The sequence below is a fragment of the Macaca thibetana genome, chromosome X, assembly GCF_024542745.1.
Source record: "Macaca thibetana thibetana isolate TM-01 chromosome X, ASM2454274v1, whole genome shotgun sequence".
NCBI classification, from domain to species: Eukaryota; Metazoa; Chordata; class Mammalia; order Primates; family Cercopithecidae; genus Macaca; species Macaca thibetana.
Genome location: NC_065598.1, coordinates 129000627 through 129015351, shown reverse-complemented (window position 1 = coordinate 129015351; position 14725 = coordinate 129000627). Strand labels below are relative to the sequence as shown.

The following is a 14725-nucleotide window of genomic DNA, read 5'->3' as shown; positions in this document are numbered from 1 at the left end:
TGGCGGGTGAAGACACACCGAGGCAAACTTTTGAATAAGAGGGTCCCCAAAATGAGGAGGACTGAACCTTTTCCTTCAAAACAGCATCCCTTATTTAGGTTAGCGAAATCGCTTTAAAACCGGTGCTGCTGGCCCAGGGAGCCGGAGTCCAAAGAAATTTAACTCCTCCTCCTCCCAAATTCATCTGCCTTCTTGACAGGCTGGATCCTAAAGGGGAGATGATTTTAGGTGGAGGAAAGTTTCTGAACGCCTGCCTTTTGTTCTGCACAATCAGATCGTGCCGTAACGACGTATTTTAACATTAGCGGAGGGCTGCCGCTGTCAACAGATGAATATTAATGGCCCTGCGTGATTGACTGTCCAGCGGTTGGGCTCCTAACGCCCGCCTTAGAATCCAATTAGACCAAGTTGCTACACTGACAATGCGGACAAGAAGAGTCGGTTTCAAACAGGTTAATTTGTCAGGGGTGCACTGAGAAGAAACGGCCAGTTGTATTCCGTAACCGTGAGACGTTTGTGGCCTCCAGGGTCTCTTCTCAACTCAGGCATCCAGTGAGGCGCGCGTCCCGCGCTTCCGAGGGATCGGGGAGCAGCCCTAGCCAAAACTTGGCTGGTGGCTCTCAACAAGTCATGGAGGCGGGCCCGATGGTTGGACCAAGTTGTGAATGCGGATGCGCGCCCCGTGGGCGCTACCAGCCAGCGTTCACTGGTAGGAGGTTACCTAGGCAGCCAGCGCGCCCTCAGCCTTTTCTTTAGGTTGATGAAAAGAGCCGAGTGAGCCTGCTGTTTAGTTGCAAAGGTAATTGGTCACCCTTTTTGGTGACTGAAATGCATTTGCGCATATGTTAAATATTGCATTGCAGGATTTCCCTCTAAGGGAGGGTCGAACTACCTCATCCACTGTTAAGTGTTAATAATGTACCACGTGGGCGTGTGCAGGAGCTGTAAGGGGCAACCTATGAATCAGTTCCACAGAACTGAAACAACTGGCGAATCTCTCTCCCCTGGAAGTGCCATGGTAATTAGATTGTTAAGGCTAGAGAACATGCTTTTGTTGGTAATGTAAAAATTGGTCCTCACAGGCTGAGCCCCCACAAGACGAATGGGTCCAGGGTTGGGGTTGGGGCCACATTTGGCTGATTCAAAGCCAGGAGGTAAAGATGGTGCCCAAAAGAAGAAAAAGGCCAGAGGAAAGCACAGATAGTCATTTAGCAACCCCCCTCTCCACACACACTCCTGCAGGCAATCGCCCTCCCTCGCTCTCCCCCAGCTCTCTGGCTGCCTGCCTCTTTGCAGCATCTGTATAAAAGTATTGGGAGGGCCCACACACTGTGTGTATGAGATTTGGCCTGGGCTCCTTCCCTCCCTTTAGGCCTAGGGATAGCCATACACTTATAGAGAAGAGGGATTTGTAATAAAGGTTTTTCATTTTCCTCTGCTATTTCACAAACTCTATAGGAGAAATCACTTTTCAAGGGTTTTCATCATATAAACCCAACATTCCCTGCTTCAGTTCTATTTAACAAACACAAACACTGTTGAGCACCTTCTACATGGCAGGCACTGTCCTGACTTGCACTGGCCAAGCCAAACTTCAAATATGGTGATACCCATACAGCTACCATTATATATCCTGGATTTTCCAGGGGCAGTGCAGGTTTCTAATACTCTGCCCTGGCATGAAACCATGTGTCCTGAATTTTAGTGGGACAAATATGGTCACTGTAGATATGGAAAATGTGAAAATCCTAATGTTCGTGTGTGGAAAGAGCGCATCAGTATTTTAGGGAAGAGACAATAATGGCAGACTAAATACAATGGTAAGTGCATAATTTTGAAGTGAATGAATGTATAATTTGCTGCTGTCGTTCAGTGGTTGGAAATTGAAAGAGAGCTGAAAATTATTTGATAATTATGAACCATCACGATGACCGCTTGACTTTCCCCCTCCACATCCATATTTTAAGCCACGTTCAGTTTGCCTGCTGTACTATATTAACTGCATTAAAGCTTTCTTTGTCCCAGATCAAATGAGATTCAGTCACAGTAAGGAGAAATCCTCAAGAATGTCCTGTTTCACTTAGGGGGAGCATTTGGGATTGACGGCTAACTTTGGCCATTAGCAGAATTGGGTTAGCCTGAATAAGGTACATTTCTTATGCGGATATGGATGAGACTAAATGGCATTTGAGACAAGCCAGCCTAAAAAATAAATCACTGGTGCTGAAGGACTACACTAGACTTCCACAAAGCTGATCTAAAGCCTTAAAATCTCATGTTCCCATTTCTTTTGGAGTGTTCAAGTCACAGGATAGCAGTTCTAAATAGCATGTCCCCAAAATCCATAGATCTTTTCATACCCCACTTATTTTTTTAAGGATTTGTAACTTGGAAAGCACCACAGATGGAAACCAGGCGCACAGAGTTAGCATTTGGCAGAAAAATCCATATAACTGACTTTCAGTACAGCTCTTTTGCCCTTATTTAATTTAGAAAAATTCAGAAAAAAGCCAATGAGCTCATAAGTCTAGATGTTTATTTTGTTTTGCTTAACCTACCCACAGGCGCAATCAAGAATGGATACAATTTTAGGCAAGGAAAGTGAGCTAGTAATCAGACAATGATGTTTCCAATTGTCTCAAGGGAATGTTACAGAAGTCTAGAAAAAAATTCCTCTAAACAAAAATCAAGTGTAATTCACTTTATGAATGCCATACACCACTTTTGTCAGGGGAGGCGGGTAGCGTAAGGGATGGATGGAAATGAGAAAATCAAACAAACCGTGGTAGTGTTGCAACTCCCAAAAGATTGAGGGATCTTGCCTTGGAAGGCCTTGGAAAGTGCGAGAACCAATCCAGAAGGCCAAATGCCTGTATGGGTAAAAGGCAGTCTTGAACAGCCAAAATTGACTTGCAGTTTCTTGAAATAGATGAAACAACATAAAAATAAAAAGCAACGTGCTTGAAACAAAGAGAGAGTTTGGTATTTGTTGTTGTTGTTTTTACTGTGAGAACTAGCCTCCGTATCTGGGTTGCCAGCTGCGGTTCCCCAATTAGTTTGAAGCAGTTAGCGGTCCTAATATCGAGAGAGAATAATAAGTGAGGTGTGGAAAGGTTTTCTCTCTTCTGAGATTGCACTAGACATTTGGGTGACCAGGTGATTTGTTAAAACTTTGAACAATACAAAAAACTTTGTATTGTGTGCTAACTTGGAACAGTTAGAGAATTCTTTCAAATGTGGTCTGAATAGTACACGAATCCTGATACTGATACCAAGCTGTGCTTAGAGGGAGCCATCAATCTGATGGAGGACATGGCTGATGATTGGTGGGGCACCTTGGGCTGAAAGGAGTCTAACACTGCCAACTCCTTGGCAGCCTCTGTAATAGGTGCTGGGGGTGCAGAGAGGAGTGAGACACAATCCCTTTTGTCAAGGAGCTCACAGTCTAGTGGGGGAGCATACAAGTAAACAGGCTTCCCAGGAAACTTGTAGGATTAAAAAGGGTGAAAAGGGCTAGAAAATACCTCCAGGAAATTGGCTGAAATGGTCACAATAGCCAGCCTGGGCAAGGGAAAAGAACTGAAGAGATGAAGTGGGAGATAGGGAGAAGTCTCTTAATAGGGCCGCCATCTTAAAGAGTTTCTTAATTCTTGGAGCAAATTCCATTTTGGAAGCATTAGGAAATACAGACATAAGAATTTTGATGGATGCTAAATGACACAGATGGTGTCAGTTTTGCAATGTGTTTTTTCCTTATAGACTGGTAGGTTGTATCCAATATTTTGATGCAATATTTTTGAGCATTCTGCTACTTCCATCTTTAGAGTTGCAATGTTTGCTGTTCACTGTAGCCTAGAAAAAGGCGGCTTATTACCGATCTGGGATAAAAGAGTCCTGGATTTGTCTGGTATGAGAAAAGACAGAAAATATGTTTTCTCCCTAAATGACAGCTATCAATGACCACGCCAACTTCAGTGTTTGATGCATATACAAAAGCATGGGTCTTAAGAGGTATCTTATTACTCATTTCTAAGAAAATTGAAGATAATCACTTATAACTTGTGCACACGATACATCATTTGGAAAGAATTTCACTGGGGATCATGTTGCTCAACTGAAAAGTTCTGGCATGCTGAATTTGTACATTTTTTTGTGAATGCTTCCTTTTACTCTGATCTCTAGCTTTTTTTCTGCATATGGTTATTTGTATGTTTTAGATTATAAGCCTCTTAAAGGGAAAGCACTACATTTGAGCAGTGTTGAGCACAAGGCCATACAGCATTTAGTAAATAATTGACAAAAATAGAGTTTCTAGATCATTATGTATTCCCTATAAACTCTCACATACTTTCCTAAGCCATATGTCATCTTACATATTTTAAAAGTCTAAGCCCAAATTGTTACGATACATTATTGGGGCATGTGGACAAACTTTTCAGCCTACATATATTTTGGCTGGAGACAGATGCAGGCTTACCTCAGTTAGCTGGCAACTTTTACCATCAGCGGGGCTTATTAAATTGTTGAGCACCCAAATAACAAATTGAAATTAGCAGAATTGTTATGACTGGCTTAGTATCATTAACGATCAACAATTATTACAGCACATAAATTGTAGGACATCTCTTAAATCAAGCCCTCTTTGATTTAATGTCAGCTAGACCTTTCTTGCTAAGGTTGATATTACCATATTTGGGAGTTGAGCTATATAACACATGCATGGACCTGTTGAAGTATCTCACAGGTTTTTGTAACCTGGAATCAGAATTCGTGTGCAGGCTCAATTCAAGAGCCAGGAGCCAATATCTATTCAGTCCTAGCCAATCTTGTAAATGGGTTAGATGTTTTTGGTAATCTAGGATCTAATGGAAAGTGTGGGCAGAAAAATCTCCCACTCATCTGCCCATATTTAGCAAATTGTCTGGCTTGAAACAGGATCCCTGGCACTCCATTAGGAAATGAGCGTCAGAAAATAGAATCCAAGTTACAGGCCCCAGACTGGCTTTAGAGACAGCATAAAGTAATGGGAATTTACCTTCTGAGACATGATGACAGGGAGAATGCTGTTCAAAAATCAAGGTAAAGGTGGGTATATTAGCAGAGAAAGTGTGTGTTTTGAAATGCTATGTGTATGGGGGTGGGGGTGGTGAGAATGCTCATTGGAACATTGTAGCCTTACTTGAATATCTTGTTGCATATACAAAGTAAAGAAGATTTAGTTCTGTACTTCTAATTAGGGCAATTCAAGATCAATTAACCAAGTGTTAATTATTAGAAATACTTGTTTGCAATTAAAAAAAAATGAATCAAGATTGATTACTAGGAGAGGCATTTTCACTTTTCCCTCTTTTTGTGTGTAGCTGGACAAAGCCTAATTTGAGGGTTTGTATTCTTCCTCATGAATAAAAGGAAGTCAATGTTATGACCAAAATGCATTGCTAGTGTTCCGAACAGTTAATTACTTCTAGTAGCTGAAATTGTATTTATATGCTAGATTAGTAAATCTACTAAGCTCTTTGAAGCGTACTTAATAGGCTTATATTGATAAATAATTGATAGGAAGGGAGATAAAATACAAGTGGGAGTGGCAATAAGAAGAGAAGTCAAAAGCTATTATAAAAGAAACTTCCACCGTCCGGCCACCTGAAAGCTGAAAAATGTACATGTCTCAGTAGAAGTGATGTTTTTGAAAATATTCTGTATTTTTCAAAATTTCCACAGTGAAACATGTATTTATTCCTTATAAATCCAGAAGAAAGCACAACTTTAGAGTAAAATTTTAAATGGCCTTTTTGTCTGCCTTTTGCAACTAAATTTATTACTGGAAAATTAGAAGTCCCCGATTATGGCAACTTTGAAGTTCATGTTTCTAATGATGTCTTCCCTACTAGACTGTGATCATCTTGAGGTTAGGGGCTACATCTTATTCATCTTTGTATCCCAGTGTCTAGCACAGCACAGGGTACAAATAATAGGTACTAAATATATATTTATAGACTGAATGGAGTTAGAAATGTATTACAAACATAAAATTTCCATAAAGCCAATATTTAAGTAGTTGATTTATTTTTACCAATATACTAAGCCTTCTAAAAAAGTAACCAGTTTTTTTTTTAGGTCAAAAATCCATTTGTTTTCTATAGGTAAATGATAAAGGATATTAGTTTAATTCATTTGGCTATACTATAACTCTCTGGAAGAAATAGACTAGTCAAATCTTATAAGAGGTAAGTATTTTGTGCTTGTTTATAAGGATATTATAAGTAATTTCAAGATAAATTGAAGATATATTATACATGTATATATAAATGCATATGTTTATCTTCACCTTACAGATCTGTGGTATTTAGGTTTGTGAAAATAATGCAACTTGGTGCCAGTTATGGAAACATACACTGAATGTATGTAAGTTTTTCCTCAGTGTTTGGTGTTTCTTACCTAAGGTATCAAGCTTCATAAATGTACATTTAAAAGGACATAATCCAGACTGGCCATGGTGTCTCACACCTGTAATCCCAACACTTTTGTAGGCCAAGGCAGGTGGATTGCTTGAGGCCAGGAGTTCCAGATCAGCCTGGCCAACATGGCAAAACCCCATCTCTACTAAAAAATACAAAAATTAGCTGGACATGATGGTACATACCTGTAATCCCAACTATTCAGGAGGCTGAGGCAGGAGAATCGCTTGAACCCGGGAGGCAGAGGTTGCAGTGAGCTGAGATCATACCACTGCACTACAGCCTGGGCGATAGAGGAAGACTCTGTCAAATAAATAAATAAATAAATAAATAAATAAAATTTAAAAAAGAACATAATACAGAGTGGATTTTCAGCCGTGGAAATTTCATTTGGGTAGGATAAAGGGCCTCATTAGAGTTCTCTTAATTTCTGTCTGCATTAGGCCAAACTTTCAATTAGTTGCCTAGGTAAACTAATTGAAAGTTGATGGGAAGTTCTTTCAAATATTCAAATAGAGGCCCAAGTAGGAAAAAGGATAAAAAACAAAGGGATGATGTTCATTTGAAAACAAAAATCAGAATTCTATTTGCATATTCTTCTTAATCTCAGCTCACTGCAACCTCTGCCTCCCAGGTTCAAGAGATTCTACTGCCTCAGCTACCCGAGTAGCTGGGATTACAGGTGCCCATCACCACACCTGGCTAATTTTTGTATTTTTAGTAAAGATGGCATTTCACCACATTGGCCAGACTGGTCTTGAACTCCTGACCTCAGATGATCCACCTGCCTCGGCCTCCCAAAGTGCTGGGATTTCAAGTGTGAGCCAATTTTGTTCCTGGCGAGTTGCCCCTCTTTTAAAACTTAAGATTGAAGAGGAGGTGACAAGTAAAGAAATATTTTTTAGCTATAGCTTTACCTAAGTGTAGTGTTTGGATATGTTTTATATATTTGTATTCATAGATTTTATGTATGTATAGAATGATTTCCGTTATTTAGACAGCAATAATTAATAAATATTTCTGTTACTTAAACTGTTTGAAAGTTAATTGTTACTCTAAGCAGTAGGTGGTCTTTCACAGTCATACCTTACATTTGTCTCATGAAAGCCTTGCTTTCATATTATCTCATGTACACACAAGGCAACCACTCATAAAGTATCTGTCACTTCCGACTTCCAACAACTTGCCTGGTTCCAGCACTCATACACACACATATTTGTACACTCATACATACACACATATAATATCCCTAGATCTTTAATAATCTAGAGACTAAGCCTAATTTATGCTGGAGGAGATCTAATGGGTATAGCTTTCAGACATTGAGTAAACCCTTTTCAGTTGGATTGGCCTGAAATTGTAGCAGAGCTAATCGTCACTGATATCATAGAGGTACCACTCTTAAAATCAAGTTCCATAATTTCCCCAAGTACACAGATGTTATCCTTGTTAAGCAGTGACAGTCACCAATAATATGAGTTTGGCCCACTTTGGAGAACTACTTCTAGCACTGGCAGCTTTGCATGTTGAGCACCATAGAAATGAGAATATGACTCAAGAAGCAGTTTCCAGGTTAGGTTTCATGGAGTGATTGCACTGAGGACCACAGTTATCTGATTTGGAAAACAGATGGAAATTTGCAGAATAGGAACTCACTTAATAATGAACTTTATATGCCATTTCTGCATAAATATTTAAAAGTTTAAAATGTATTCTTTACTTCAACCAACATTTATTGAGCACTGATACTATGCCAGGTACTGAGCTAGGAGCTGATGAACAAGATAAAATCACTGCCAGCAAGGAACTCGCTGCCTAGCAAGGGATCCAGGCAAGGAAAAACATAGATGTCAAGGCAGCATGACTATGGCCTGCCATTGAGCTGGGCACCATGTGGAGGCCTGAGGGCTCTTGAGCTATGGAGGAAGTTGCCTAGTTGTCTTAAGAGGGCTGAGTTCAAGGCTGCATTGAGCTACCATCATACCACTGCACTCCAGCCTGGGTGGCAGAGAGAGACCTTGTCTCAATAAAAAAGTGGGGGGGTGGGGTAGGTGGCTATCATATAAGGCATGTACAAAGGTACAAAGTTAAGAGACAAAATGACACATTTGTTGGACTGGAGTAGTTGGGATTTCTTGGAGCACAGATGAAGAAGATGAATTAGAAAAAAAGGAAATGATGAGGAGTTTGGGTTATATCCAAGGATGATGAGGAGCCTTAAAAACATTTTAAGAAGGGAAACATTATTCAGTTGGAAGATGACTGGAGAGTGAGCAGTGGCAGGGAGTTTTAGTAACACAGGTGATAGGGCAGGGGACCATAAATAGGAGAATAAAATCTAAACTTGAGAGAATAGAGGGAATAGAATAGACATGACTTAGTGACTGGATATGAGGACAGAAGGGAGAATCTAGAACTTTTGGTTTTTCTGGGTGGTGGTGCTGTGGCACATAATAGGTGCCTGGTAAATATTTGTTGAACAAATGAGTGTGCTTGAAATATAGGAGGAACATGTTTTTAAGGGCTGAAATAGTCAATTTGGTTTCAAACAGATTGAGTTTGAAAGGTCCTTTGATGATGGAGGTAGAAAATGTCTGCTAAGTAGTTCAAGTTGCGTTTTGGATTACAAAAGAGGGAGAAATCAGGGATGGAGATGTATACTTGGAAATTATCAGCATATAGATGGTAATTGAAGCCTTGGGAACAGATGAGATCACTGGGAAAGAGTGTATATATTCTTCTGGAGTTAAGGAGAAGCACATAGTTGGGACTCATCAGCATATAGGCTTAAGTTGGAAGTCATGAGTGTGGATGATATTTTCCAGGCTTTTGCATGTGACATGTATTAAAATGTATTTTGCCAACATCTGATGATTAAAAAAAAAAAAAAAAAAAACCTGCCAAAGACTTCAAGAACCCTCTTGATTAAGAGAAAGTATGAGTATATGTTGTCATGATCCAAGAGTCTGCAAATGAAATAATGTACTACCAAACACATACACGTGCATGTGCACATGTGCATACACATACATCTCCATGTAGAGGAATATATTAGAATCAAAGAGTCAGACTTCTATTATTCTTAATAGTAATAATGAATAATTATGCATGTTATTTAAACAGAAAGGCTGGACACGGTGGCTCACACCTGTAATCCCAGCGCTTTTGAAGGCTAAGGTTGGAGAACTGCTTGAGCCCAAGAGTTCAAGACCAGCCTGGGCAACATAGTGAAACCCTACCTCTAGAAAAAAATACAAAAATCACCCAGGCATGGTGGCATGTACCTGTAGTCTCTGTGACTCAGGAGGCTGAGGTTGGAGGATTGCCTGAACCCAGGAGGCAGAGGTTGCAGTGAGCTGAGATCACGCCACCATACTCCAGCCTGGGTGACAGAGCGAGACTCTGTCTCAAAAAAAGAAAACACACACACACACAAAACAAAGAAAAACAAAAACAAAACAAAACAAAACAAAAAATCCCTCACAGTTGTTAGCTGTTACTCTTAGCAGTAGGTGGTCTTTCACAATCACACATTACATTTGTCTTGTGAAAGCCTTGTCCTCATATATCTCATGTGCACACAATGCAACTACTCATAAAGTGTCTGTAGCTTCTGAGTTCTAGCAACTTTAGTGCTTCCAACATGGTGGCTCCTCTGTCCCTTCCCCAGGGGAGTACTCTCCCAATGTAAAGAATGAAAACTGTAACAATGTGTAGCTTTTGGAGCTGTAGTCTGTATTCTGTTTCAGACTTGGCCCTGATGGCTGGTCTCTGAAACATGTGGTTCCAAGTAAAAGCTAGGAATACTTGTGTAATTGGGCTGATCTTTCATAAGTGTCTATGGAGATGTATTATTTTTTGGTTTGGGGGTTGGAGAGGGTTGTATAATTTTCTGTTCCTCTGGCATAAATGGTTTCTTTAATTTGTCCATTGTTTACGAGATTGCCTTCATCAGTGTTTCTTTCCACATAAGCTTGAAACTCCTTGTATTCCAGTCGATTTTTTGACACCACTTTCAGGTTGGTGGAATAGTTTAGAAGGACCATGAGGGAAGATTATGGAAAATAACCTTTACTGAGTGCCTACTATATGTCAATTACTTTATATGTAACCTCTCATTTAATCAACACAGGAAACCTGAAAGGTAGGTGGTATCAACTCCATTTTACAGATGAAGAAACTGAGGCTCAAAAAAGTTTACTTTCCCAAAGGTTGTGTAAGTGGTGGAGCCGGAATTTTCACCCAGGTTTGTCTTACTCCATAGCTCATGCTGTTTCCAGAATACCTACTAGAATATGAGAGGAAGGGATATAGTCTGGATATAAAGTATTTGACTTAAATTCTCATACTCTATCAACTTCTGTGACACTGTGTACTCTGGGTTCCCTTCCTACTCACTTCAATCTTTGCTTGTTTGCCCTCTTCCTCCTACATTTTAGATGTAAGTGTCCCAGTAGTGTTTGTCTTTTGCCCTTTCTGTTCTCTCTTTGCTTATTCCCAAATCCATTCCCATGACTTCATTATCTTTGCTCTTTGAATGATTCCCATATCTCTTTTCAACCTGACCTCTTCCTTGCTCTTCAGTTCAGTATTTCCCAGTTGTCTGCTGGACATGTCCATCTGGAAGTCCTGCCAGTGTTTCATTTTCAGCCGAGCCAAAAATTAGTCCATTATCTTCTTTTCCCATCCACACAAACCTGCCTCTCCTTAACGTTCTATATTTCTGGGGATGGTATCTCTGCCTGGCACAACTCGAAACCTTGAAATTGTCTTTGATTTCTCCTTTTACACATCCCACACCCAAATTAAGTGACTAAATCTTGCAAGTCTACCTCTGTCTATTATGTCTCTCACTCTTATGGCCTTGGCATGCATGGCCTCTATTTAAGCATAACAGACTGAGCCAATGAATGAGAATGTGATATTGAATGGGCTAGGGAGAGCCAGTAGGATCTCTACTCAGTGGCTAATAATTTGTAACTAGTTGGAAAGTACTGCCTTTGCTGCCTTAGATGGGTAGAACGTCTAGTCTTGGTCTTGGCTTAATTTAGTGTGGCCAGAGGCAGCTATCTCCTGAGATCATTTGGCTCTTCCCATAGGGAACCAATGGTTTCCCACTTTTTCTTTTGCTGGCATTCTGGGGTATATCTTACTTGGCCATCTCCAGAAGTCAGAGTGGAACTGTTGAAGAGTTTCAAAGAGCTGTAGAAGAACTACGCTCAGTGTTTCCCATAGTCCTTTCTGTTTCAGAAACAGGTTTTCTGCTTTGTTTTCAAACTTCAAAGTTTATTTCTGAAATAAAGGTTTATTTTCTCCATGGTATTCTGAAGGTATTATACAAGTGTTAATTTCTAAAACCTAAGTCATTTCTTGGCTTTAAAACTTCAGTGCTCTGGGTCAATTTAAGAACGTTGCCTGAAGGGTTTTTTGGCCTTCAAAAGCTGTCAGATTGCTTTTTCTTTGTTCTTTGAGAGTGTAAGGTTGCCTCATTTAGGAAGCTTGAAGGAGATGTTGGAACCAGCATTTATTCAGTCATTCAGAGTCTTTTCCCAACAATATCCAGTTTTATCTTCAAATTAGATCCTAGTGGCAATGAAATTTACTACCAACTAATAATTCTAGGTAAAATGGGTAAGATTCTTGAAAAGCTCCTCAACATTTCATAGAGTAGTGATAAGAAGTAGCCTAGGTTACTCTAACACCCACAGTTAAGGGGAACAATGGATGTTCTGTGCGTTCTCATCACAGCCCTCCTGGGGCTCAGTATACCTCTGAAGCTACTGAGGGCCCTCCTTCATCTGTCTGTTTGACTGTTCTCCACATCTTCCCTTTTCCCCTTCCTCCTACCCTCACGCCCTCTCTCAACTGGTTATAATTTAGAACAGAAGGTGCTTTATGGTTTATTTATTAAATGGTTTTGTGTTTCTTGTTCTCTCTTAAAAAAAAAAGATGAGTGAAATGTTTTATATTTTCCTCTGCATTTTAGTTTGAAGCTGTGTTTCCTTTCCCTGTAGCTTCTGATTGCCATCTCTCCTCTCTCTTCCTCCGTTTTCCTCTGCCTCCTCGGCTTCTGTCTGTCCTCACTGGAGAGAAAACAGGCTTTCCATTTCTGCCCACGTATTTTGTTTGGGTACCTGGTTTACTTATCTTGGGATATTGTAAAATTCCATTCTTTAGTTTGAAAATGAAGAGCTCTAAAAAAATACACCAATGAATTTACATTCCATTTTCTAAGAACTGAGTATTTAAAAAGCTTTCTATACAGATAAAGACTAGATGACCTGACTTGTGTACCTCAGATCATTGCTATGTAGTTTACATTCTCTCTCACCTTGTCATAACTCTAAATACATGAAAATTGCATCTTTGTTCTTAGAAATCTCTTTTCTTACATTGAATGCTTTCCTTTTTTCTAAAGATAAGGGAGTCCCTTTGAAACAGCGCTAGTGTGGGTTAGAACTGACACCTACCTTGTAAGCTTACCAAATTATAACCTGCTGTTCCCTGATGAAGTTATCACACTTCAGGGACATTGTTTTGCTTGTGGGGTCTTATTGTCCCAGTTTCAATTTTGACTGCAGGTTAGAGATTGTATTCCAATTGGACTATTCCTTGGTATTTTTTCTCTTTGTCTTTATACTTATGGGGCTCTGTTGTTTGTCCTGTATCTATTATCTCTTCCGAGCTTGGCCAAGGTTGTTAGGTTATGCACTTATGTATAAATATTTAACAAGATAAGTTAGACAAAATGTGCTTAAAGACATTTTAGCCCTGCCCCCGACCTTTCCACACCCCCCAACCCCAGCTCATTTTTTGCATAGAGTCGCAGATGGTTGCTTTATCTCAGATGTTTAGATTTGGAGGACATTCCTTTGCACTTTGCTTGATGGACACAATTAAATGGAAGTCTTTGAGTCAATCTTGACTACCAAAATAGTAGCACCACGTAACAGATAACATTAGGTTCTTCTTCCTATTTTTTTTTTTCTAACTGGTTATCCAAACTCCCTTAAGCCAGAGAGTTTTAGGTATGAGATTGTGTGTTTTTTAAGAAAATATTATGGATAAAGACTAATGTTCTCAAGTCAGGAATAACAATTAGTACCATTCATTAATCAGGGGGCATGTTTTGACTTTGGGTCCTGGCTAGGAAATATAAACTGTGAAAGTCACACATATATATGAACCTCAAGCAAATTTATGACTTGTCAGCCTTTTAAGGTTAAATTCTTAACCCCAAATCGGAGCTGGCTTTATATGTGGAGCCTGGCACATTCCTTTGGGCCACTGAGCACGCCCCTCCCCAGCCCTTTGCTTAACAGCAGCTAGTGGCCTAATGAGCAAGAAGGATTTCTGTCTCTTATCAGCTGCCTAAACAGCAACAGGAAGGCTGATATACGGAGTACAGGTCAAAACCTGAGTTCTTGAACCAAAAAGCTACAAGGTCAGTTTAAAACTCTAGATATGTGGTATCGCTATAGTCATTGATACCTGTCAGTAAAGGAGTTAGACACTTGAGTTCAAACAAATAGTAATAGTTGGCAAAAGTATGAATCGTCTAATTAATTTTGTTAATAGTTCTTTCCTTCTTTGTTTAGTTCTTCTATAAATAGCCTTCATATACTCTTTAATGAGCTTTTAGTTTGTGCCTGGAGGTTGTTATGGTCGTGTAGGAGTGTTTGATTGTCATCTAGTGATGATGATGGAGGTGAGGATATTTATATTTTGGCCCAGATTTTGGAAGGGGCTGCCAAATTAAGGTAAATAGATATCTACTACTATTTTTATTTCTTTTTAAACTGAGGTTTTTTTTGCATATGCATTCAACTTGCCATGGAGTCAGAGAAACCTTTGTGCCTCCTCATATTGCACTCAGATGTTTTTTTAAAGGAGAAATCCTCGTTGCCTGTTTCTTAGATCCACTTGGAATCCAGGCTCAGATTCACGTAGAATAAATATTTTAGGGTATTCAGTGCCCATCATAGTGAAAGCCCCTTGACTTTCATCTTCTGCATTTGCATGTTTTCAGAGACAATAATGAAAACATTTTTTTCAGATTCCGTTGTGTTATTGAAAATCCTATTTACATAAACAGGCATTGTTGTGGCTTAGGGAAGAATGTGGGGTCCCATTCTTTAGCTCCTTGTATGTCTTTGCTAAGGCTCTTCTAAATAGAAGTAATGACGCTTTAGTCTAAGCAGCTTTTCTCATTTAGGTAGGCAGGGTGGTTTGAAATTTCAGTTTACTAGATAATTGAGCCTCTTCTT

The 14725-nt window shown here is 39.6% G+C and overlaps 3 protein-coding genes across 8 annotated transcripts in view; 1 reads left to right on the top strand and 2 right to left on the bottom strand.

The window, feature by feature from the left end:
• The window catches only part of HPRT1 (hypoxanthine phosphoribosyltransferase 1), a 1139661-nt gene that overhangs the window by 506269 nt on the left and 618667 nt on the right, over window positions 1-14725 (bottom strand). The window lies entirely within an intron of this gene.
• CCDC160 (coiled-coil domain containing 160) overlaps window positions 1-14725 on the bottom strand; it is an 820286-nt gene that overhangs the window by 244998 nt on the left and 560563 nt on the right. The window lies entirely within an intron of this gene.
• GPC3 (glypican 3) overlaps window positions 1-14725 on the top strand; it is a 455763-nt gene that overhangs the window by 922 nt on the left and 440116 nt on the right. The window contains exon 1 of one of the 3 annotated variants that reach the window (XM_050777320.1): window positions 4975-5079. The exons of 1 other annotated variant lie outside the window; for it this stretch is intronic. In XM_050777320.1, coding sequence (XP_050633277.1) covers window positions 5046-5079 — 34 coding nt within the window. In that variant the 5' untranslated portion in view covers window positions 4975-5045. Of the gene's footprint in view, window positions 1-4974; window positions 5086-14725 lie in introns of those variants that run through there. One more of the 3 variants, XM_050777319.1, reaches the window with a different exon arrangement.